Here is a 25,397-nt window from a genome sequence, read left to right on the forward strand (position 1 = left end):
CTCTATTCCCACAGAATATATTGAGTGGGTACCCACAGAGTAATTTTCCCCTAATATCCCAGAATTTATTGCCACACCAGGGATAAATATTAATGTGGAAAATTTTACAGCCCCCCATTTTTTTAAAATTTTCATTACAGATGAACCATTGGAGCTGGTTGTTAACCAAACCAATCTGCATGCTCGCCAATTCTTTGCTGAAAAGCCAACGTCCTCCTATGCAATACAGTGGCACCCAACAAATACTGGCGAACCTAAAAAGTTTTTGGGGGTCATCCTCAACATGGAGTTAGTGAAAAAGCCCTCAATCCAGGCAACAAGCCCTACACATGCCACACCTGCTTTTCCAGCCGTTATGACCAGAAGCCGATATGAAGTGCTAGTGCACTTCCTACATTTTAACAACAATCACCACCCCACCCCCCCCCCCCGTAGTGATCCAGGTCGTGACCGCCTGTATAAAATAAGGCCCCTGACAAAAACTTTGGAGGAGTCGTTTATGTCGTTGCACAACCCCGAAAAAAACCTAGCGGTGGATGAATCGCTGATGAGTTACAAAGGCAGGCTCTCATTCCGCCAGTACATCCCCGCAAAGAGAGCAAAATATGGGGTTAAAATCTACAAGCTCTGTGAGAGCGGTACAGGCTACACATCGGCCTTTAGAATCTATGAAGGCAAAGACCGTGATATTACCCACATTATTAACTCATTTACTTTCACACTGTTTTTGTAGGGAGAACCAAAAGGGAGGGTTGCTTATTGGATAATGTTTCACTGTAAAGATGCAGCAATACTGTATTTTATGGAAAAAACTATTTTTATTTCTTTCCACCTATTAAAAATACTCACTATACCCCTAGATGAATATTAGCAGGACATTTATACTTGTCAAAATGACCTGCAGTACCACGGCAAATATAGCGTGGTTCCCTAAAATCAGCTCTGGCGTAAAAAGGCCTCCAAAAGCCAAAATGGACTCCTTCTATGATATGCCCTATAACGGGTCCATATAATAGATTACAGAAACAAATAAATGACCCTTAGTGGCTGGCAGGGATAAATTCATTCAATACAACAACTAATATGTCTAAGCATAATGGTCCCAATTTCCCAACCACTCTGGTATATAGTGATAAAATATAACTTTTAATTATGCATTTTAAATGAAGGACGTATAGCAAAAAGAGTTAAAATTTATACAGAGACGGCCAGCACATCATTAGGAATAGGATGTGTGTGTATAGCGTATTGCTACAAAGCAGTGTGACTGACTCGGTCAGCAGCTGCAGACTGCCGTTTCACCATTAGGTCACACTGAAGTAGGATAGACTGCTAAACCGCCAGTGAATATTAAAATTAATATTAAAATCAAGATTTTTTAAGCATACTATTTATTTTTGTTTTGTTAGTGTATATATTTGTATGTATTATTTATTTTCTATGACTTTAAAAATAATTTTCTATATGGTTTCATTTTTTCAGATGAATTTTATCACTTATTATTCATATATATTTCTATAATTTATATCATTCACTATTCTTCTTTTTATTTGTATTTCTTCTGCATTCTTTATTTAGGTTTGACCTATATTCACACCCTGCTGCCTTCCATACTATTTCCTATTCACCCTGTGCACTGTGTGCACGTACGCTTTTCAACGCATGCGCTGTGATATCCTCACCCCGGAGTGCCTCTTTGTTTGTCTGCATTTCCATGGTGATGCGCGGTGCAGTCTTCTGACGATACGCGTCATCACCATGCAGACATACTGGCGCTTCCGGTGATGGCGGCCGTTGCAACATGCGACTAGAGCGTCGATTTACACATCGTGCACAGGTGTGTACCATTATTGCTGCCAGCCGTTTTGTATATATACCCCCCTTATTTTTAATATCGTCAGCCTCCTGACGAAGCCGGTCCCAGGCGAAACGCGCGTCGAGGCGTTCTGCCCTTGTGCCACATCTCATCACGTCCTGTCTCCCTACCATGTCTCTAGGAATGCTCAGCCCTTTTTACCATTAGATTTTGCTGCTATTGCTGTCATTGTGTCTATTTACTTATATAGGTTACACTTTATACCTTAATGTATTATTCTACACACACTATGCAGCTGTTTTAGCGCTATTTGTGCTTGGCATTTCCTATTTGTACATACATTATTCTCTACCATATTTTTGTATGGGGTTTATTGTATACAGGACGTTATATGTTGAGATGGGTTAGGTCTGTTTAACCTCTTGGTATATTCATTGATATACCTGTTGCTGCTGCTCTCCATGTGACCATTTGTATTTTTATTATATTCTATGTGATACCATGTATTGTTTACTAATAAAGCTATATTCTTTTACAATACGTGGCTGGCATTTGTGTTATATCATTTATTGGGGTTTCTGTCCCCTTGCTCTTGTGCTTTTAGGTTTTTGCTACCAGTTTTTGGGGATCCCCTGTTTCTTTCTCTTTTGAGGCTGTTTTGTAGGTTTACAATAATATTTCAATTTTAGTAGGACACACTCTACAAGGTAAGGCGGGATTCACACGACCGGGTCCCGCCCGAGTATCGGCCGGTAAAATCGGCCATTTTGCCCGGCCGGTTTGCATAAGTTTTTCATCCGTTCCGGGCCGGGCAGATCTGGACAGTGACATGTGTTCGGGGATTCCGCTTCAGGAGTTTCCCCTGATGTCACTGCCCAGATATGGACAGAGACATCAAGCGCTCTGTCCAGGAGCGGAATCCCCGAAAACACGGGGATTCCGCTCCTTCAAGGAGCTAAAGTGGGGCTAGTACATAGCAGAGCGGGGAGATACCTCCCTGCTCTGCTATAGTGGCGTCACTACAGTAGTAGCAGCCGCAGCAGCAGCAGCTAGCGGCGCCATGGGAGGTGTCGCCGGGCCAGGGCGCTTTTAAAACAAGCAGGGGAAGGGAGCCAGCGCAGCGCTCCCTTCCACCTGCTGTACACCCCGGCCCTGCCACACAGGCATCAACTCCTCCTCCTCACATGCACTCTGCGCTGTGAGGAGGAGGAGATAGAGCGCAAGCCACGGAAAACCCGGCCATCACTCGGGACACATTCCGGTGATGGCCGTGTATTACCTGGCCCCATAGACTTCTATGGGAGCCGGGCGGCCGGGTACCCGGGCGAAAATAGAGCATGTCCTATTTTTTGACGGCCGGTTTTTCCGGCCGTCAAAAAATCGGTCTTGTGAATAGCCCCATTAGGGGTCTATTATTCCTAATGCAGCCGGGTGCCGGCCGATTTATGAACGGCCGGCACCCGGCCGGGAAAACCTGTCGTGTGTATGAGGCCTTAGACTCACATCTGCTTCACGATTTCTGTTTACAATGGAAACCACAAACCAGTGCTGAATATCCATATGATGGATACACAAGCGCCAGACAAAATACATTGACTTATTAAGGAGTTTATAGGGCTCCATAGTGGTGTCCGTTCTTTTGACAGGAAGAATAGTTGAACCTGGTCATGCTCTACTACAGTATGTGTTTCTTGTATGTATTTCGTGTACACACATGCCAAAAAAACACTCACTTTCTGTCACTCTGAGCCAATTATATACCCAATTACACATTTGCCCCAGTCTACGCATTTTAATTTTATGTACTAAATAAACTGATTACGGGGTATTCCGCTGCTGGGCCACCCAGCGATCAACTGTAATCTCTGGTACCAAGCGTTTCATTTCCCCATAGCACCACCACAGGGGAAATTAAGCATTACATATTTCCTATTGAAGGAAATTAGTTGTTCGTTTAATGCATGGATCTGCTGGGTCCTCCAGAGCAAGAGATGCTCATTGCAGCCGGTGTGTGTAAATGGGTTTTGTAAACCAAACAACCCTTTTATATCCAATTATTTTGTGTTATTCTTTCAGTACAATGAATGAGTCATGAAGTCATAAATGCTTTTATCTATAAAGTTTATTATTGTCTGCAATAATAAAAAAAACTAACAAGATTTGGAGGCTTTCACTAAATATTAATTTCCATTAGCATGTCAATGGAAATTTGGTCATGCACTGTCTGTATTTAAGAGTCCAGGTCTATGAAACTATGGAATTAATGCATCATGATGCCGATAACATTGGTTACTCGCTTTGCCATATTAGTCCTCTCTACTTGTAATGACTATGGACTATTCTAAACCAAAGTCTAACACTACAAATTAGTCTTTAGAATTATCTGACATAGACCACAAGATATATATTTAGTGAAGGCCACAATTATAAATTTAGACGGTTACATATTTCGCTTTGGTGTAACTTTTCAGTTGGCTCATAGTGAATTTCTGATTATTACACAGATGGTTTACAAAACGCTCCAACGCAACCACAGCTAACCACGTCAATATAGGTATAGCTCTTGTAAGTTCCATCTTTACAGAGCAGTTGGACAGTCTTATCCTGTACTTCCACCTCTGAACAGCAAGAACATTGATGACTCATTGCTTGTAGACCCATGGTATACCTAAAAAGAAATGCACACAGACATCAGAATCATACTTCTATCTAACTGAATGTATATCAAAACTAGATACCAAATCTATCCTAGAAGCATTTTCTTCATGGATACAACATAATGATAGATAGATGATGATAGATAGCTAGATAGATAGCTAGATAGCTAGATAGATAGATAGATAGATAGATAGATAGATAGATAGATAGATAGATAGATAGATAGATAGATAGATAGATAGATAGATAGATAGATAGATAGATAGATAGATAGATAGAAAATAAATTATTAAGGCAGCAAAATCCTATTTTTGACCCCCTGAGATCGCTCTAAATTAAGCAAAATGCAGCAAAATTATAGAAAAATATATGCAGCTTAAATGAATCTTTCCTGTTTAGGAATGCTCCCTTTCATACTAGTGTAAATGGTTAAAACCGTGCACATGATAGGTACTGTAGTGGGGTTCCCTCTCTACCTTGGTTTCCCCAGGGAAAATGTTAAGGTTTCAATGTTATATATAGATTAGAACAATATATAAAATGAAAAGAAAAAGTGGCATGATAGTCCCTCTTAGTCATCCCAGACACTAAGCCTTCACTAAACACTATTTTGCGGTATTGGTGAGGGGTCCCTGAAATAAAGAATAATGACCACTGACAACAACGCAGAAAACAGAAATCCTCTCTGTAAAATAGATTATTTCCGATTCCAGTTTTTTAAACACCCACTGGTAAGCCATTTTGAGAAAGTTTGGAGTGAATGTGATAAGATGATGGCTTTTTCGAAGCGCGTAAGGTCCATCAACATCTATCTTCTGATAGCATATACAAACCAGCCTTGTTTTTTTTATCAATACTGGACTAACTGATCAGTAGGGTTACAATACTACAGAGCACTTTGCAAGCTTCTGTATACTTTCCATAAAAAATGTGTCTGATGATGATTACATGACCCCAGCGTTTAAGGTTTAAAAAAATGTATAAGAACTGAATATATTTTTTTTACTATTCTTATTTCCTCCTGTACATTTGTATAATTTTTAGGGTACTCAATGACTTACTTAGAAGATCCCATGCATGGCCCTCCACAGTATGTAAGTTCCACAAGTAGTTCACAGTCTTCATCCTTCAAGACTGTCTCATTCTTTCGAGCTCTGCAGTCTTCTACTACAGTGGTGACATTTACTATTTTAACTGCATAGATAAAGAGAAATAATGTGAATTATAATAAAAAATTAAATGTTAATCATTTATGTAGACCAGAACATTAATGGGTTTCTAGCATTGGATGTATCCTACAGACTCTGTTGTTCGCCTCAGCCATGTGTCTTATAGCAGTAAAAGAGATGAACTCCTTTAACATATAACATAAAATATAAATGGAAAATGTAGTACAATTCAACAGTACAATACACTGATGGTTTGTGAGGAGTTCAATGGCATTTAGATTGCTGAAAAACCTCTATTCATCCGGAGATCTATGGGAGCTAGCAATTGTCTAGTTGTCACAAATTGTTCCACTGCACTTTATTTACAATGTTTTCAGTTGTGGGTTGGGTTATCCCAAAACCAGTAATTCCCAAACTTATCACCATGGGGCAAAACCAAACGCCTCTGCCTCCCCTTGAAATCAATGAGGGTAATTTGGCTCATTTTTTGGCAGTGATTCAGACACGGTTTCCGTGTCAAAATCAGCGTCAGAAAATCTCTGTGTGAACTGACCCTTATCAGCAGTAGTTACTATTATTTAGGTCATTTTATTTGTTTGTAGAATGTTCTGTTTTTTTCCGATCCTAATAATAATAATTGAATATTTATAGAGAAATTAGGTCTCCTTACCTTGCTTAGGAGTACATGTCTGACAGCACCCATCAGCCTCGAATTTAATAGTTCCCTGTAAAATATATGGTCCATGCATTAAATGTGGTCTGGTATGATGTTACACATATTACATAACAGTGAACGTGTTTGAATGTAGGAAAGAACAATTTTACGCATTGCCTAGTATTAGAAAAAAGGTGTTTTTTTTTTCTTGAACAGTGCCACACATGTGCACAGGCTGTGCTTCATATTGCAGGTAAATCATACTGACTTCCGTGGGGCTGCAATACCAGGCACAGCCCATGTACAAGAGTGGCACTGTTTTTTTTTTTTAAAAAAAGGAGATTCTTTTTTCTAATCTCAGACAATCCTTTAAAATACTACTTAGAGTCTAGATGAGGTTTGTGCTTTTAAATGTTATTCCTAAAAGATTGATATTAGTACGAATGATAGCTCCTCATACTTCATTGGCTGCTATGGGCAACCATTTTATTACAAATAGAATTTAACTTTTTTCATTGCAATTTTTTATTAAAACTAGTGACTTTAAAGGCTATGTAAACCTTTGAATGGAATTTTTTTCAATTTTTTTTTTTTACATAATAAGGTCAGTCAGTGTGTTTGGTGCAACTTTATAAATAGTTTTTATTAAAAATAATTTTTACTTTTTCAGATATAGCTGCTCTGTATTTCCTAAAAAAAAAGATTATAGGGGTTTGAAGCTTTTCCAATCTTGCTCTCATTTATCAGCCTATTTGTAGATTCTGCAGCATGGACGTAAATGTATAAATAAACATATACTGTTCATATAGTGCAGGTCTCAGCGATAAAGTTATTTCAGTACAGCTAATTGGATTCTATTAGCTAAAAGATGAATACTCCTTTAATATATTATACTATTTAAATGTGCAGAAACAATACTTTAGAAATCATACCGGTTCACAATAAGCTAAATCCAATGTCTGGCATGCTTTCTGCACTTTGGTCAACACAGGCACACCATTTTCCTCATTGCATTCATAGTAGACGCATCTGTTGTTCGGCACATGATAAATCGTTCCAATCTGTAAAATAAAGAAATTCAGTCTGTAGGACAGTACCCTAACACTTAGTTAATGTCTATAACCCTCAGAGTTGAATGATACTTTATTGTCTACCATGGCTCTCCTGTTCATATACTGCACATCAATGTGTAGCTGCTATCATCAATACAATTCTCTATTAATTTATACATTTAATAATTACATTTTAGTTTTTTTGTTTTTATTGAGGGTACTTACTGAAATGTTAATGGTGGTGCTATCAGTTGGAGCGCTTGAGGAGCTACTTGTTGAGTTGTCTTTTGAGCCACTTGTTGAATTACTCGTTGAGCCACTTGGTGATCCACCTGATGAGCTACTTGTTGAGTTACTTGGGGAGCCACCTGATGAACCACTTGTTGAGTTACTTGGCGAGCCACCTGATGAACCACTTGTTGAGTTACTTGGTGAGCCACCTGATGAACCACTTGTTGAGTTACTTGGTGAGCCACCTGATGAACCACTTGTTGAGCCACTTGGTGAGCCACCTGATGAACCACTTGTTGAGCCACTTGGTGAGCCACCTGATGAACCACTTGTGGAGTCACTTGGTGAGCCACCTGATGAACCACTTGTTGAGCCATTTGGTGAGCCACCTGATGAACCACTTGTTGAGTCACTTGGCGAGCCACCTGATGAACCACTTGTTGAGCCATTTGGTGAGCCACCTGATGAACCACTTGTTGAGCCACTTGATGAGCCACCTGTTGAGCTGCTTGTGGAGCCACTTGTTGATCCTGTACTAGTACTGCTAATGGTCATAGTGCATTGTAGTGGAGCACATTCTCCACAGCATTCTCCAGCTCTTGCTTTATAGGTGTATCCCTAAATTGAAATATGATTTACTATAAAACGACTACTATTACAACCTTTATTAAAATAGAGATACTAATTACACCAATTTTAACTCATTTAATGCTTTGGCCAATATGAAAACTAGTATACAGTAATATATGCACCTTTAGGTAGTAGGTAATAAATGTAGAATTTCTTGATCAATTAACAGCCATTTACCATCTGAACACTGAATGCAGATGTTGTTTGGAAAAGTTTTAAGGTAACGTTGCATGTAAGTGCCTCCTAAAATTATTTTATGGTGTGCAGAACATATGTAGGTACCCACAAGATGTGACACCGGGGTCTCTATGATTTATCATTTTTGAGGGCCATCCTAATCTTAACAGTATTGTAAAATTATATTCCCCACCATGCATTCTATCATAAGCACTACAGATGTGTCCACCATTACATTTGCATGAGTTTGGTTACAAATTCAAAACAATATCATGACATGCTATGAAACAAAAACCCTATCAAAACCCTCGACAGGTATTGCAGAATCAAGGTTTTTTTTCAAAGCTGGTCATCTTACGCCATACATCTCAGGATATGTTGAGATATGAGGAAAGGTAAGGAAGGACATATCTGTACCATAAAAATGTAATATATTGTTATGAGGTGAAACATTTTTCATAGAAAATTATCAAGAAAAATAACCTTTTCTCTGACCATAACTGCATTTAATTACATGTAGTATACCAGGTGTTAAATTAGTTTGTAAGTTTCCTGTATTGTCCCCTAGCCATGGATAGGAAGCAAATTTATCGTGAAACGTTTAAAGGGTTTGTCTCATCACAGACATCCACTTTAATATGACCGTCATGGGTCTGGCTCCTAAAAAATAAACGCACTTCAGTACAGCAATATACTTACAGTCTGACAGGTTGTCTGACATGTGATAGGCTGACAATCAACAGCATAAAATTGGGAATTGCTGTCCATGCTGTAAGAACATGAACATCTCTGGCAGGAACCCTTCGGTTGTGGAATAATTGAGCCACGCTGAGAGAGAAAAAACGTTATAATATTATTAGGCTGGTGTTTGATATTCATTCTTTCATATAGCAGTAGCAATGTACTGTAGTCCTACCAGTATATCATACTTATGGAATCAGCCCGGTAGAGAAGATTAATCTGAATTGTAACCTTAGCATATATAATGGTTTCTAAATTATTTGAATACCCAAAACCCTAAAAAGGTATATATATATATATATATATATATATATATATATATATATATATATATATATATACAGTATGTCCATACCTGTTTGCTTGGCGCTACCCTCTCAGAGTAATGCGTAACACTATGAGCAAATAGTTGACTACAGTGATGGATTTTCCTGCATGACAAGATGCACAGATGCCCAGCACTGCAGGGCCGGATTAAGGTCAGTTTCACACAAACGTTTTACGTATGCAGATCTCGGCCCAACTCTAGTTTCCCAGGATGCTGCTAGTTCGGGTCATTAGGCCGACAGTCCCGCCAGGATTTGTGACTTTAACACAGGCCCAGAAATGTACCTGTATTACACTCTTGTAAAATCGGCGTAAGGTTAGTGAAAGACCCAGTTGTTATTTCATCAACTGGAATGGAAGAAGTGGCCTGGTCAAGGATAGTGGGTGGTGAAGGGCCCCTAGGTCTCCAAGGTGGTGGTGCGCTCTATAATCTGGCCACTTCCTCTTCTACTCACAAGAATTCACTCCCCCGAGGCAAAAGAGATAGATGGAGATATATTACAAAATAAACTATTTTAAACACAAAAATCCTTACCTGGTATATCTCATTTCCTACCACACAGACTGTTTCAGGTACTAAAAAAGCAAATAAGTGTATTATTTACTACATGTTCATATATGTTTGATACAATTGATTTTGATTTATTAAGTATTTAACGTTTTAATTTCTGCTTCCTTCATGGCTGCTGAAGGTTTGCATGATATAAGAGATATATAAGTTGTTCATACCACAAGTGATGTTTGGACAGCAGGCACCTGGTGGAATAAAGGTAACCACTCGGAAGCCTGGGTTACATTTGGGCATTTGGCATTCACAGATTCCACATGCTGTTAAAAAAAATATATATATATATATATATATATATTAGATTTCTAAAAAAAAAATGCAAAATAGCCTAAATTATATATTTCATGCCTTTCCATTGTGTTAATTCTATACATTAGTATATGGTAGTATCCTATATTATGGTAAAATTGATTAATTCCACTTACGTGTAGTGCTAGACACATTTAGAGTTGTTGATGGAGTTGTAGTAGATATGATTGTTGAAAGAGTAGTTGATGATATTGTTGATGTGGTTTCGATAGACAGTGGGGTTGTAGAGGTTCCAGTTGTTGTTGATGGTGTTGGAGTTTTTTCTGTTGTTGAGGACAATGTAGATGGTGTGGATCCGGTCAATGTTGTGATTGGTGGGGTTGTTGAAGTGGTTTCTGTGGGTCTTGTTGTTGTGCTTTCTGAGGTAGATATAGTTGACGAAGTGCCGGAAGTTGACTTAGGACCACCAGTTGTACTTAAACATGGTCCAGCATATCTCTCTGTGACACATACAGCATTGCAGATTGCGTAATATTTACAACCATCAGCATCTGCAGTTCTATAGATGAATTCACCTGGAAAATATTAATATTTCAGCTACAATATATTGAATGATTCATAACTAGGTCTTATAATTCCTAATATATAACAATTCATTTTGTTGCTGATCTACTTGATATATAATTGTGGAAAATAATTGTATGATAAAAATTATAACATTTTCCAATCTACTTTTTGTATCAATTCCTCACATTTTTGCAATCATTCAATGGGAGCCTACATTGTTTACTTCAAAATATCTGTCCTGGTCATGTAACGTACACTAAGCTACATGGTTTATTACAAGAGGGAGCTCTGATGACTGTACTGTAAATGTAACGAGCCATGCACCTGTGAGATCATCATATGATCAGGATAGATTTTTATCACGGAATTAAACAATAGGAATTCAAGTACAATGACTGCAAATTGGAAAAACTTTGATACACAAAGTATGCTGGAAAATTGTACAGATTGTTCTTGGCTATTTCCATCAGTCCAAAGGACTTAAAATGGAGCAGCGGCACCCTGCCCGATCTGCACTTCATTCCAAATACTCCTCATGGTCATGTTGGTGAGGAGGAATGGAGAACTCGGAACTAATGTTCATATAAACGACTCAGAGTCCAGCTGTGGAGAGGTGATAATTGTATTCCAGAAGTTAAAGAAATTGGTTGACATTAGGAAATGTGATAAAATAATAATATAACCAATACTCATCTGTTAAATCTGCTTTGGTAATCCCAACCGGTATTTTGTTATCTTGTCCTACAGTGTGCCGTTCACCCATGTAACTGCTGCAGCCAATCACAGGCCTCAACGATCTTGTGCTGTACCTGCACAAATAACTGCTAAGGCCATTGATTGGCTGCAGCGGTCACGTGAATATACGACACATTAACAATGCTGCAAAATAAACAAAGACCGGTCGGAGCATCAGTGGTGTAGCAGCGGGGGATTTAACAGGTCAGTATTAGTTATTTTTTTTATTGTATCACATTTCCAAAAAAAGAGTCCAATTTTTTAAACTCACGCAAAAAAAATTTGAGGCTATATACAACATTGCAAACAGTTTTATTTTTATTTTTTTCCTAGATTGCATTTGAATGCTTCTTACAGGGCACATGGAAAATGGTTGTCTTCCTAAGACAGCCCCTTTAAATAAAGGAATATCAGATCCTGAAGAGGATATATTGTTGTTCTGCTCTCTTGTTGACCTTTCTAGGACAATACAATGCTTTATTGTAGAATAAGTAGTTGCTTACCTGGTGAGAATAGCTCATTGTTCACTTTGCAGAAACAGGATGTAGTGCTGGATGTTGAAGATTCTGTAGAGGTTGAAGAAAGATGTGTAGAGGTTTCTGTAGTTGGAGAAACGCTTGTTGTTAGTGTTGCGGTGCTTGAAGTTGGTGATGTAGATGAAGTTAAGATTGTTTTAGTAGGAGTTGGAGATGTTGTAGTTCCGGATGTTGATGTAACAGTAATAATATATGTAGATGTGATAGTAGTGGAATATGTGCTTGTAGTGCTTGATGATAGAGGGGTACTTGAGACAGTGCTAGGGGGAGTTGTCGTTTCTGTCACAGGTATTGTAGCAGATGTTGGTGGAGTAGTTGAGACAGTGCTAGTAGATGATGACGTCCCAGTAAAAGTTACAGTTGTGGATGTTGGAGAGGTAGTTGAGATGGTAGTTGGAGATGTTGTTTCTGTTACAGGAGTGGATGATGGCGTAACTGAAGTTGTTGAGACAGTGCTAGTTGGAGTTGGAGTTTCTGTCACAGTGACAGTGGCAGATGATGATGGAGTAGGTGAGACAGTGCTGCTAGGTGTACTTGTCACTGTTACAGTTTTAGTAGATGATGATGGAGTTACTGAAGTTATTGAGACAGTGCTTGTTGGAGTTGGAGTTTCTGTCACAGTGACAGTGGGAGATGATGGTGGAGTAGTTGAGACTGTGCTGCTAGGTGTACTTGTTTCTGTTACAGTTTTAGTAGATGATGAAGGAGTTACTGAAGTTGTTGAGACAGTGCTAGTTGGAGTTGGAGTTTCTGTCACATTGACAGTGGGAGATGATGGTGGAGTAGTTGAGACAGTGCTGGTAGATCTACTTGTTTCTGTTACGGTTTTAGTAGATGATGAAGGAGTTACTGAAGTTGTTGAGACAGTGCTAGTTGGAGTTGTAGTTTCTGTCACAGTGACAGTGGGAGATGATGGTGGAGTAGGTGAGACAGTGCTGGTAGGTGTACTTGTTTCTGTTACAGTTTTAGTAGATGGTGATGGAGTTACTGAAGTTTTCGAGACAGTGGTAGTTGGAGTTGGAGTTTCTGTCACAGTGACAGTGGGAGATGATGGTGGAGTAGTTGAGACTGTGCTGCTAGGTGTACTTGTTTCTGTTACAGTTTTAGTAGATGATGAAGGAGTTACTGAAGTTGTTGAGACAGTGCTAGTTGGAGTTGTAGTTTCTGTCACAGTAACAGTGGGAGATGATGGTGGAGTAGTTGAGACAGTGCTGGTAGATGTACTTGTTTCTGTTACAGTTTTAGTAGATGATGAAGGAGTTACTGAAGTTGTTGAGACAGTGCTAGTTGGAGTTGGAGTTTCTGTAATAGTAACAGTGGGAGATGATGGTGGAGTAGTTGAGACAGTGCTGATAGGTGTACTTGTCTCTGTTACAGTTTTAGTAGATGGTGATGGAGTTACTGAAGTTGTCGAGACAGTGGTAGTTGGAGTTGGAGTTTCTGTCACAGTGACAGTGGGAGATGTTGGTGGAGTAGGTGAGACAGTGCTGCTAGGTGTACTTGTCTCTGATACAGTTTTAGTAGATGATGATGGAGTTACTGAAGTTATTGAGACAGTGCTTGTTGGAGTTTCTGTCACAGTGACAGTGGCAGATGATGATGGAGTAGGTGAGACAGTGCTGCTAGGTGTACTTGTCTCTGATACAGTTTTAGTAGATGATGATGGAGTTACTGAAGTTATTGAGACAGTGCTAGTTGGAGTTGGAGTTTCTGTCACAGTGACAGTGGGAGATGATGGTGGAGTAGTTGAGACAGTGCTGGTAGATGTACTTGTTTCTGTTACAGTTTTAGTAGATGATGAAGGAGTTACTGAAGTTGTTGAGACAGTGCTAGTTGGAGTTGGAGTTTCTGTAATAGTAACAGTGGGAGATGATGGTGGAGTAGTTGAGACAGTGCTGATAGGTGTACTTGTCTCTGTTACAGTTTTAGTAGATGGTGATGGAGTTACTGAAGTTGTCGAGACAGTGGTAGTTGGAGTTGGAGTTTCTGTCACAGTGACAGTGGCAGATGATGGTGGAGTAGTTGAGACAGTGCTGGTAGGTGTAATTGTCACTGTTACAGTTTTAGTAGATGATGATGGAGTTACTGAAGTTATTGAGACAGTGCTTGTTGGAGTTGGAGTTTCTGTAATAGTAACAGTGGGAGATGATGGTGGAGTAGTTGAGACTGTGCTGGTAGGTGTACTTGTCTCTGTTACAGTTTTAGTAGATGATGAAGGAGTTACTGAAGTTGTTGAGACAGTGCTAGTTGGAGTTGGAGTTTCTGTCACATTGACAGTGGGAGATGATGGTGGAGTAGTTGAGACAGTGCTGGTAGATCTACTTGTATCTGTTACGGTTTTAGTAGATGATGAAGGAGTTACTGAAGTTGTTGAGACAGTGCTAGTTGGAGTTGTAGTTTCTGTCACCGTGACAGTGGGAGATGATGGTGGAGTAGTTGAGACAGTGCTGCTAGGTGTACTTGTTTCTGTTACAGTTTTAGTAGATGATGAAGGAGTTACTGAAGTTGTTGAGACAGTGCTAGTTGGAGTTGTAGTTTCTGTCACAGTAACAGTGGGAGATGATGGTGGAGTAGTTGAGACAGTGCTGCTAGGTGTACTTGTCTCTGTTACAGTTTTAGTAGATGGTGATGGAGTTACTGAAGTTGTCGAGACAGTGGTAGTTGGAGTTGGAGTTTCTGTCACAGTGACAGTGGCAGATGATGGTGGAGTAGTTGAGACAGTGCTGGTAGATGTACTTGTTTCTGTTACAGTTTTAGTAGATGATGATGGAGTTACTGAAGTTGTTGAGACAGTGCTAGTTGAAGCTGGAGTTTCTGTAATAGTAACAGTGGGAGATGATGGTGGAGTAGTTGAGACAGTGCTAATAGGTGTACTTGTCTCTGTTACCGTTTTAGTAGAAGATGCTGGAGTTACTGAAGTTGTTGAGACAGTGCTAGTGGGAGTTGTAGTTTCTGTCACAGTGACAGTGGTAGATGATGATGGAGTTGATGAGACAGTGCTGCTAGGTGTAAATGTCTCTGTTACAGTTTTAGTAGATGGTGATGGAGTTATTGAAGTTGTTGAGACAGTACTAGTGGGAGTTGTAGTTTCTGTCACAGTGATTGTAGTAGATGTTGGTGAAGCAGTTGAGACAGTGCTGCTAGGTGTACTTGTCTCTGTTATAGTTTTAGTAGATGGTGATGGAGTTATTGAAGTTGTTGAGACAGTGCTAGTGGGAGTTGTAGTTTCTGTCACAGTGATTGTAGTAGATGTTGGTGAAGCAGTTGAGACAGTGTTAGTAGATGATGACGTCCCAGTAACAGTTACAGTTGTGGATGTTGGAGAGGTAGTTGAGATGGTAGTTGGAGATGTTGTTTCTGTTACAATATTAGTTGACGGCGTAACTGAAGTTGTTGAGACAGTGCTTGTCGGAGTTGGAGTTTCCGTCACAGTGACAGTGGTAGATGATGGTGGAGTAGTTGAGACTGTGCTGCTAGGTGTACTTCTCTCTGTTACAGTTTTAGTAGATGATGAAGGAGTTACTGAAGTTGTTGAGACAGTGCTAGTTGGAGTTGTAGTTTCTGTCACAGTGACAGTGGGAGATGATGGTAGAGTAGTTGAGACAGTGCTGGTAGGTGTACTTGTCTCTGTTACAGTTTTAGTAGATGGTGATGGAATTACTGAAGTTGTTGAGACAGTGCTAGTTGGAGTTGTAGTTTCTGTCACAGTGACAGTGGTAGATGATGGTGGATTAGTTGAGACAGTGCTGCTAGGTGTACTTGTCTCTGTTATAGTTTTAGTAGAAGGTGATGGAGTTACTGATGTTGTTGAGACAGTGCTAGTGGGAGTTGTAGTTTCTGTCACAGTGGTTGTAGTAGATGTTGGTGAAGCAGTTGAGACAGTGTTAGTAGATGATGAAGTCCCAGTAACAGTTACAGTTGTGGATGTTGGAGAGGTAGTTGAGATGGTAGTTGGAGATGTTGTTTCTGTTACAATATTAGTTGACGGCGTAACTGAAGTTATTGAGACAGTGCTTGTCGGAGTTGGAGTTTCCGTCACAGTGACAGTGGTAGATGATGGTAAAGTAGTTGAGACTGTGCTTCTAGGTGTACTTGTCTCTATTACAGTTTTAGTAGAGGGTGATGGAGTTACTGAAGTTGTTGAGACTGTGCTAGTTGGAGTTGTAGTTTCTGTCACAGTGACAGTGGTAGATGATGGTGGAGTACTTGAGACTGTGCTGCTAGGTGTACTTCTCTCTGTTACAGTTTTAGTAGATGATGAAGGAGTTACTGAAGTTGTTGAGACAGTGCTAGTTGGAGTTGGAGTTTCTGTCACAGTGACAGTGGGAGATGATGGTGGAGTAGTTGAGACAGTGCTGGTAGGTGTACTTGTCTCTGTTACAATTTTAGTAGATGGTGATGGAGTTACTGAAGTTGTTGAGACAGTGCTAGTGGGAATTGTAGTTTCTGTCACCGTGACAGTGGGAGATGATGGTGGAGTAGTTGAGATAGTGCTGCTAGGTATACTTGACTCTGTTACAGTTTTCGTAGGTGATGGAGTTACTGAAGTTGTTGAGACAGTGCTAGTGGGAGTTGTAGTTTCTGTCACAGTTATTGTAGTAGATGTTGGTGGAGGAGTTGAGACAGTGTTAGTAGATGATGTCGTCCCAGTAACAGTTACAGTTGTGGATGTTGGAGAGGTAATTGAGATGGTAGTTGGAGATGTTGTTTCTGTTACAGGAGTGGATGATGGCGTAGCTGAAGTTGTTGAGACAGTGCTAGTGGGAGTTGTTGTTTCTGTCACAGTAACAATGGTAGATAAAGGTGGAGTTGATGAGACAGAGCTGGTAGGTGTACTTGTCTCTGTTACAGTTTTAGTAGATGGTGATGGAGTTACTGACGTTGTCGAGACAGTGCTAGTTGGAGTTGGAGTTTCTGTTACAGTGACAGTGGTAGATGATGGTGGAGTAGTTGAGACTGTTCTGGTAGGTGTACTTGTCTCTGTTACAGTTTTAGTAGATGGTGATGGAGTTACTGAACTTGTTGAGACAGTGCTAGTGGGAGTTGTAGTTTCTGTCACAGTGACAGTGGGAGATGTTGGTGGAGTAGTTGAGACAGTGATGGTAGGTGTACTTGTCTCTGATACAGTTTTAGTAGGTGATGATGGAGTTACTGAAGTTGTCGAGACAGTGCTAGTTGGAGTTTCTGTCACAGTGACAGTGGGAGATGTTGGTGGAGTAGTTGAGACAGTGCTGGTAGGTGTACTTGTCTCTGTTACAGTTTTAGTAGATGGTGATGGAGTTACTGACGTTGTCGAGACAGTGCTAGTTGGAGTTTCTGTTACAGTGACAGTGGTAGATGATGGTGGAAGAGTTGAGACTGTGCTGGTAGGTGTACTTGTCTCTGTTACAGTTTTAGTAGATGGTGATGGAGTTACTGAAGTTGTTGATACAGTGTTAGCGGGAGTTGTAGTTTCTGTCACAGTGACAGTGGGAGATGATGGTGGAGTAGGTGAGACAGTGCTGGTAGGTGTACTTGTCTCTGATACAGTTTTAGTAGGTGATGATTGAGTTACTGAAGTTGTCGAGACAGTGCTAGTTGGAGTTTCTGTCACAGTGACAGTGGTAGATGATGGTGTAGTAGTTGAGACTGTGCTGGTAGGTGTACTTGTCTCTGTTACAGTTTTAGTAGATGGTGATGGAGTTACTGAAGTTGTTGAGATAGTGCTAGTGGGAGATGGAGTTTCTGTCACAGTGACAGTGGTAGGTGATGGTGGAGTAGTTGAGACAGTGCTGGTAGGTGTACTTGTCTCTGTTACAGTTTTAGTAGATGGTGATGGAGTTACTGAACTTGTTGAGACAGTGCTAGTGGGAGTTGTAGTTTCTGTCACAGTGACAGTGGGAGATGTTGGTGGAGTAGTTGAGACAGTGATGGTAGGTGTACTTGTCTCTGATACAGTTTTAGTAGGTGATGATGGAGTTACTGAAGTTGTCGAGACAGTGCTAGTTGCAGTTTCTGTCACAGTGACAGTGGGAGATGTTGGTGGAGTAGTTGAGACAGTGCTGGTAGGTGTACTTGTCTCTGTTACAGTTTTAGTAGATGGTGATGGAGTTACTGACGTTGTCGAGACAGTGCTAATTGGAGTTGGAGTTTCTGTTACAGTGACAGTGGTAGATGATGGTGGAAGAGTTGAGACTGTGCTGGTAGGTGTACTTGTCTCTGTTACAGTTTTAGTAGATGGTGATGGAGTTACTGAAGTTGTTGATACAGTGCTAGCGGGAGTTGTAGTTTCTGTCACAGTGACAGTGGGAGATGATGGTGGAGTAGTTGAGACAGTGCTGCTAGGTGTACTTGTGTCTGATACAGTTTTAGTAGGTGATGATGGAGTTACTGAAGTTGTCGAGACAGTGCTAGTTGGAGTTTCTGTCACAGTGACAGTGGTAGATGATGGTGGAGTAGTTGAGACTGTGCTGGTAGGTGTACTTGTCTCTGTTACAGTTTTAGTAGATGGTGATGGAGTTACTGAAGTTGTTGAGATAGTGCTAGTGGGAGTTTGAGTTTCTGTCACAGTAACAGTGGTAGGTGATGGTGGAGTAGTTGAGACAGTGCTGGTAGGTGTACTTGTCTCTGTTACAGTTTTAGTAGATGGTGATGAAGTTACTGACGTTGTCGAGACAGTGCTAGTTTGAGTTGGAGTTTCTGTCACAGTGACAGTGGTAGATGATGGTGGAGTAGTTGAGACTGTGCTGGTAGGTGTACTTATCTCTGTTACAGTTTTAGTAGATGGTGATGGAGTTACTGAAGTTGTTGATACAGTGCTAATGGGAGTTGTAGTTTCTGTCACAGTGACAGTGGGAGATGATGGTGGAGTAGTTGAGACAGTGCTGCTAGGTGTACTTGTTTCTGTTACGGTTTTAGTAGATGATGAAGGAGTTACTGAAGTTGTTGAGATAGTGCTAGTGGAAGTTGGAGTTTCTGTTACAATGACAGTGGTAGATGATGGTGGAGTAGTTGAGACAGTGCTGGTAGGTGTACTTGTCTCTGTTACAGTTTTAGTAGATGGTGATGGAGTTACTGACGTTGTCGAGACAGTGCTAGTTGGAGTTGGAGTTTCTGTCACAGTGACAGTGGTAGATGATGGTGGAGTAGTTGAGACTGTGCTGGTAGGTGTTCTTGTCTCTGTTACAGTTTTAGTAGGTGATGATGGAGTTACTGAAGTTGTCGAGACAGTGCTAGTTGGAGTTTCTGTCACAGTGACAGTGGTAGATGATGGTGGAGTAGTTGAGACTGTGCTGGTAGGTGTTCTTGTCTCTGTTACAGTTTTAGTAGATGGTGATGGAGTTACTGACGTTGTCGAGACAGTGCTAGTTGGAGTTGGAGTTTCTGTCACAGTGACAGTGGTAGATGATGGTGGAGTAGTTGAGACTGTGCTGGTAGGTGTTCTTGTCTCTGTTACAGTTTTAGTAGGTGATGATGGAGTTACTGAAGTTGTCGAGACAGTGCTAGTTGGAGTTTCTGTCACAGTGACAGTGGTAGATGATGGTGGAGTAGTTGAGACTGTGCTGGTAGGTGTTCTTGTCTCTGTTACAGTTTTAGTAGATGGTGATGGAGTTACTGAAGTTGTTGAGACAGTGCTAGTGGGAGTTGTAGTTTCTGTCACAGTGACAGTGGGAGATGATGGTGGAGTAGTTGAGACAGTGCTGCTAGGTGTACTTGTCTCTGATACAGTTTTAGTAGGTGATGATGGAGTTACTGAAGTTGTCGAGACAGGTCTAGTTGGAGTTTCTGTCACAGTGACAGTGGTAGGTGATGGTGGAGTAGTTGAGACAGTGCTGGTAGGTGTACTTGTCTCTGTTACAGTTTTAGTAGATGGTGATGAAGTTACTGACGTTGTCGAGACAGTGCTAGTTGGAGTTGTAGTTTCTGTCACAGTGACAGTGGGAGATGATGGTGGAGTAGTTGAGACAGAGCTGGTTGGTGTACTTGTCTCTGTTACAGTTTTAGTAGATGGTGATGAAGTTACTGACGTTGTCGAGACAGTGCTAGTTGGAGTTGGAGTTTCTGTCACAGTGACAGTGGTAGATGATGGTGGAGTAGTTGAGACTGTGCTGGTAGGTGTACTTGTCTCTGTTACAGTTTTAGTAGATGATGATGGAGTTACTGATGTTGTTGAGACAGTACTAGTGGGAGTGGTAGTTTCTGTCACAGTTACAGAGGTAGATAATTGTGGAGTAGTTGACACAGTGCTGCTGGGTGTACTCATCTGTGTTACAGTTTTAGTAGATGATGATGGAGTTGCAGAAGTTGTTGAATCAGTGCTAGTGGGAGTTGTACTTTCTATTACGGTAACTGTAGTAGATGTTAGTGGAGTAGTTGTTACAGTGATAGTAGAAGATGTAATTTCAGTAACAATAGTGGATGTTGGAGGAGTACTTGAGATGGTAGTCAAAGGTGTTGTTTCTGTAACTGTAGTAAATGTGGAAGTTATTAAAGTGGTTGGAAGAGTGCTGGCAGTAGTTGTTTCATTTGTTTGCATACAAACTTTGTAACAGCATTCAATTCTTATTTGGTAATTGTAACATGTCTGAAAAAAATTTTGATCTGCGTTTTTACACACCAAGCCTTTCTGCAAGTCACATTGATAAGTTTGTTCATTAACTGTGCGGTTGTCTATAGCCTCACACTGAATATTTGTTTCCATTTTTCCTTTTGTGCATATTTCTATTTGTTTTGATTTAATGTTTTCCAAGGTCTCTGTTTCGCTGCCAGTATTTCCAGGTAGTGGTGTATTCATATTATACCATGGAGTATAGTGACAATCCATATATGTGCATTTTGGTTTGTTGGTTGATTTTGATTCTGTTACAGTTTCTGTAGTGACAGTTGCAGGTGTAGATGACACTGATATAGAAGATACTGGAGAAGTGGTTGATGTTATAGTAGTAGGGATTGTAGGTACTGTAGATGTTACAACAGCAGTAGTACTGAAAGGTGTTGTTACACTTTTACAAACTTTAGAACAACACTCTATTTTGACTCTATAGTTAAAACACATTTGAAGTGTGTTATTTTGATCCCTGTTGTTACATATCAATCCATTCTCTAGGTTGCATTGGTAAACTTGTTTATTGAAACCACTTTCTGGTGTTGAGTATACAAGGGCTTCACACTCTATGTTGTATTCAATCTCTTCTTCTGTACAAATTGAATATCCTTTTAATTTAATATTTTCAAGGGTTTCAATGTCTCCATCGTTGATATCAGATGTAGGAGCATGTAAATCAAACCAGTTGGTATATCGACAGGCCATTGTATAGGCACATGTTGTAGATGATGTAGACAAGGTTGATGGAGTAGTAGTTTTGACGGTTGTTGGAGTTGTCTCTGAAATAGTTACTGTAGTAGATGTTGGAGGAGTAGTTGGTACAGAACTTGTTGGTGATGTAGTCTCAGTTACAGTTATAGGTGTAGATGATGGAGGTGTTGTAGGAGTTGTTATTTTAGTTGAGGCGGTTGTGAATGGAGTTGTCTTTTCACAAAACCTAGAACAGTACTCAAATTGTACTCTGTAATTGTAGCAAAGTTGTGAGTCAGTTTGATCATAATTTTTGCATACTAGACCATTTGTAAGGTCGCATTGATATGTCTGATTTGATGCATTTCTATTTGGTACTCCGTATACTATGGCTTCACATTGAATGCTTGTTTCAATTTCATCAACAGTGCAAACCTGATAACCTTTTGACTTAATTTCCTCCAAACTCTCCTTGTCACCATCATTAATATTTGAGGTAGGTGCATGCAAATCAAACCAATTGGTGTATCGGCAATCCATTTTTGTGCAGGGGGGGGCTGTTGGCGTGGTCGTAGATATTTCGTTAGTTGAGGTTGGAGGGTTGGTTGTTGTGGGGCTTTGTGAAGTTGTTGGACCACATGTTGTTACAGAGTCACAACATTCTATACTTATTTCATAGTTGTAGCAGATTGGTAGGTTATAAGAGTTGTAACAAATTAAGCCAATATCCTTGCTGCATGTTACACTTTGTCCTAAATCTTCTAGGTCGTTATCTGGGAACGCCTTTGCTCGGCATCTGACATTGCGAGGTGATTCACAAAAACTATATCCTGCTTTCCTAATGTTATCAAAGGTTTCAAAGTCTCCAGTGTCAGTTCTGCCAGATTGAATACTTGGATAAGAAACATCATACCAACGTGACCAAGTGCATTTTGCGCACACTGAAAAAAGAAAAATAATGAGTTAGAAACTGATACAAAAAGTATAGTGGATTTATTCATAAGGCTTCGTTCACATCTGCGTCGGGATTCCGTTCATGGGTTTCCCGGATGGAAAGGTCTGACGGAACCCATGAACGGAATAGCCTTTGTTTGCATTACCATTGGTAATGCTTCCGTTGCTGATGGTTTCCGTTTGTCTCTGTTCCATAAGGTTTCAGTTTTTTTGACAGAATTAATAGCGTAGTCGACTATGCAATTGATTCCGCGTAAAAAATGGAAACCTTACGGAATGGAGACAAATGGAAACCATTAGTAACAGAAGCATTGAAATCAATAATAATGCAAATGGGAAGCTATGGTTTCCGTTCGGTTTCCATTCATGGGTTCCCCTGACGGAAAGGTCTGATGGAACCCATAAACGGAACCCCGATGCAAATGTGAGCGAAGCCTTAGTCTGACAGCAAGAAACAAAGCTGTGAAGACCATACCTTTTTCCAAAACTTTATAGTCTAAACTTAGAAATGAGGAGAAGAACATCCAAAATTCTGTGCTGATTTATTTCTTAATATATCTTTATAGTTGTCGGCGCTCCATTTTTCAGGGGCAAAACTCCAAAATTCTGAGAGATAGCATTAAAAGATAACACTTCGGCAGTATGCAGTCACTACGAGGAGGGGGATTAGGAGATTATTGTATACAAATTTATATATTGAACTCAATGATGCAACAGTAGGTAGCAAGCATCTAAACTTTCTCTCGCCGTATGCAGCCAAAATTTTATAATTTAACTAAGCAGGGAATTCGGAGCTCTGTATGAAAAAAAAATTGAGCTCATACCAATCTAAAGATACATTAAGAAATAAATCAACAAAAAAATGTTGAACTTAGAAACACTGTGGTGATAAAAGGTTAACATTCACAATAAGGATGAAATTCTGTTAAGAGTTTGTTACACAGAGATTATGCAGAGTGGGTGAACCATGTAGCAAAGTAAGACTGGCCAACAGCAATTTCAATATAGACCCCCATCTTTTAATGTAAGCATAACTTACCTGTTGTCACTGTGGTGGTACTTGGAGTGGTGACTGTTGGGGTAGTAGAACTCACTGTTGTTGTGACTGGTGATGTAGTAGAGAACTGGAAGGTTGTAGAGGGTGGTGTTGTTGTTGTGCAAGGCTCAATTATTCTTGGTATTTCTCCATTGTAACATATGGCTGTGATACAACCTCCAATGCCATCAGTGGTGTTATAGATTGTTTCGCCATTCTTAAAAATCTTCCCATCATACATGCAGCAATCTGTTGAACAGCAGAACAAGTTTTATCAATATGTATTCTGAGCCATTTTATTAATCTGGCTTTATATTATTTTTTATAAGGGTATTAAAATTATAATCATTAAATTTTTTAAATAATATTATTATTACTGCACACATGGTTATACCCGTACTGCCCAGGAAAGGTTACGTTTGCTAGTAAAGTACACAAAGATGTTACTTGTTGTACTGTTGGCATCACTATGAGCAACAATAGTATGGATGTAGATGTAGCCATCTTTATCTTGACTCTGATAACTTGTTGCAGCGTGATATCACAAAACAAAAGCCATTGAAAAGCCATTAAAAAGTCAAGTTAAAGTTTCTTGTGTATTTATTGCGTGAAAAGTCAAGATAAAGACAGCTACATCTGTAGATTTGTATTTACAAAAAAAAAATTACACCCCTTTATTGGTTTTAGCCCAAAGTTACATCCAACATGGCCATTAAAAACAATGTCATAGACAAGTCCATGCAGATAACTATCAGGAGGTCCGATTATCTGAAAACTCTGTAGATATAGGAAGCCAAATTGATGGCTATAAATTGAAAAGTACTTTATGATCATAGTTTAACTAATGTGAACAATAGAGTTGTAAAGACCCAAAGGAAGCAGATTTTTATGTGAACAGATTTATCTGTCTTGATAAAAGTAATAACGAAATAGTAAATTACAAGAAAGGAGGTTTCTGTATCTTACAGAATAGATACCTTAGTAGTTGAATTGTATGTAATTGAATTTTGCAATGTACAAAAATACGTGTTTAGGGATTATAGAAAAATAATGTCCCAATTATTTTTCCGTTCTGAGTAGTACCCTTTTGCTATTGCTGCAAAACTGCAGGAAAATCATTGTGGGGTGTTGACATCAATGGTGCCTGTAGTTCTCCAGAGCAGAGTTTTGCAATGGATTTTCAGCTCCAGCTAATAGAGAGATTAGAAACCATCTCTTAAGGAGATTGTCTGGACAACTCCTTTTTTATTTGCAGATGGCCCGGCGATCAGATGATCACCACGGGTCTAGCTTCAGACACTGAATTTATTAAACTTAGTATTACATGTCGGACTATTAAATTAATTGCCGTCCTTGTAATACATAGACATGCCGGGTCTGCTAGAATGGGAACCTCTATTACTTAGTGGCTCTTCACTCTCACTTGTAGAGCGTGGGGTCCCGAGTGGGACCTAATAGATCATATGGAAAGTGGTTGTCTTAGTGAGACGACACATCCCCTTCAATGGGTTATTTGGGAAGAGAATGTCGATATCAGACATCCCCAAACATTTATGTTCAATATGCAGAAAAATTTTACGTTTACGGCTATCTTTCACATGGGACAAACTGTAAATTGTAAAATCGTAAATGTATCCTTACCATTAAGGTTGTAACATTTTTTGCCTTCTTTTGTACAGTTGCTGTATAAGAAAGAAAACGAAAAGAGAACATAAATATTTTACCCGGTTTATAATTATACGGAATGCTATTTAACAGATCTGAGTCGATAATTAAATATATACAGCAGCTGAACTAAAGTATCCGAAGCATTCTATCCTCAAATATCTTCCCCCAGGGCCATGTCTAGGGAACAGACCTACTGTGTTTATAGAGTAATCCATTTCTAATCCATTTCTAATCACCACACATGTTGCTATAAAGTAATGTCCCTCCAGTAGCCCAATCACTGTATGGAATTAAAGTTCATTAATGAAGATCTAAGCAAAATGGCAGAAAATTGGCAAAGGAATTGCCTGACAC

The 25,397-nt window shown here is 39.7% G+C and overlaps 1 protein-coding gene across 1 annotated transcript in view; it reads right to left on the reverse strand.

The window, feature by feature from the left end:
• Positions 1-10,435: 10,435 nt before the first annotated feature.
• The window catches only part of LOC142660180 (uncharacterized), a 55,357-nt gene continuing 40,395 nt past the window's right edge, over positions 10,436-25,397 (reverse strand). Inside the window, exons 27-30 of the mRNA XM_075836760.1 lie at positions 25,017-25,057; positions 23,379-23,624; positions 12,079-22,326; positions 10,436-10,848 (exon numbers count right to left, since the gene is read on the reverse strand). Coding sequence (XP_075692875.1) covers positions 10,436-10,848; positions 12,079-22,326; positions 23,379-23,624; positions 25,017-25,057 — 10,948 coding nt within the window. The remainder of the gene's footprint in view (positions 10,849-12,078; positions 22,327-23,378; positions 23,625-25,016; positions 25,058-25,397) is intronic.

The sequence above is a fragment of the Rhinoderma darwinii genome, chromosome 9 (assembly GCF_050947455.1).
Source record: "Rhinoderma darwinii isolate aRhiDar2 chromosome 9, aRhiDar2.hap1, whole genome shotgun sequence".
NCBI classification, from domain to species: Eukaryota; Metazoa; Chordata; class Amphibia; order Anura; family Rhinodermatidae; genus Rhinoderma; species Rhinoderma darwinii.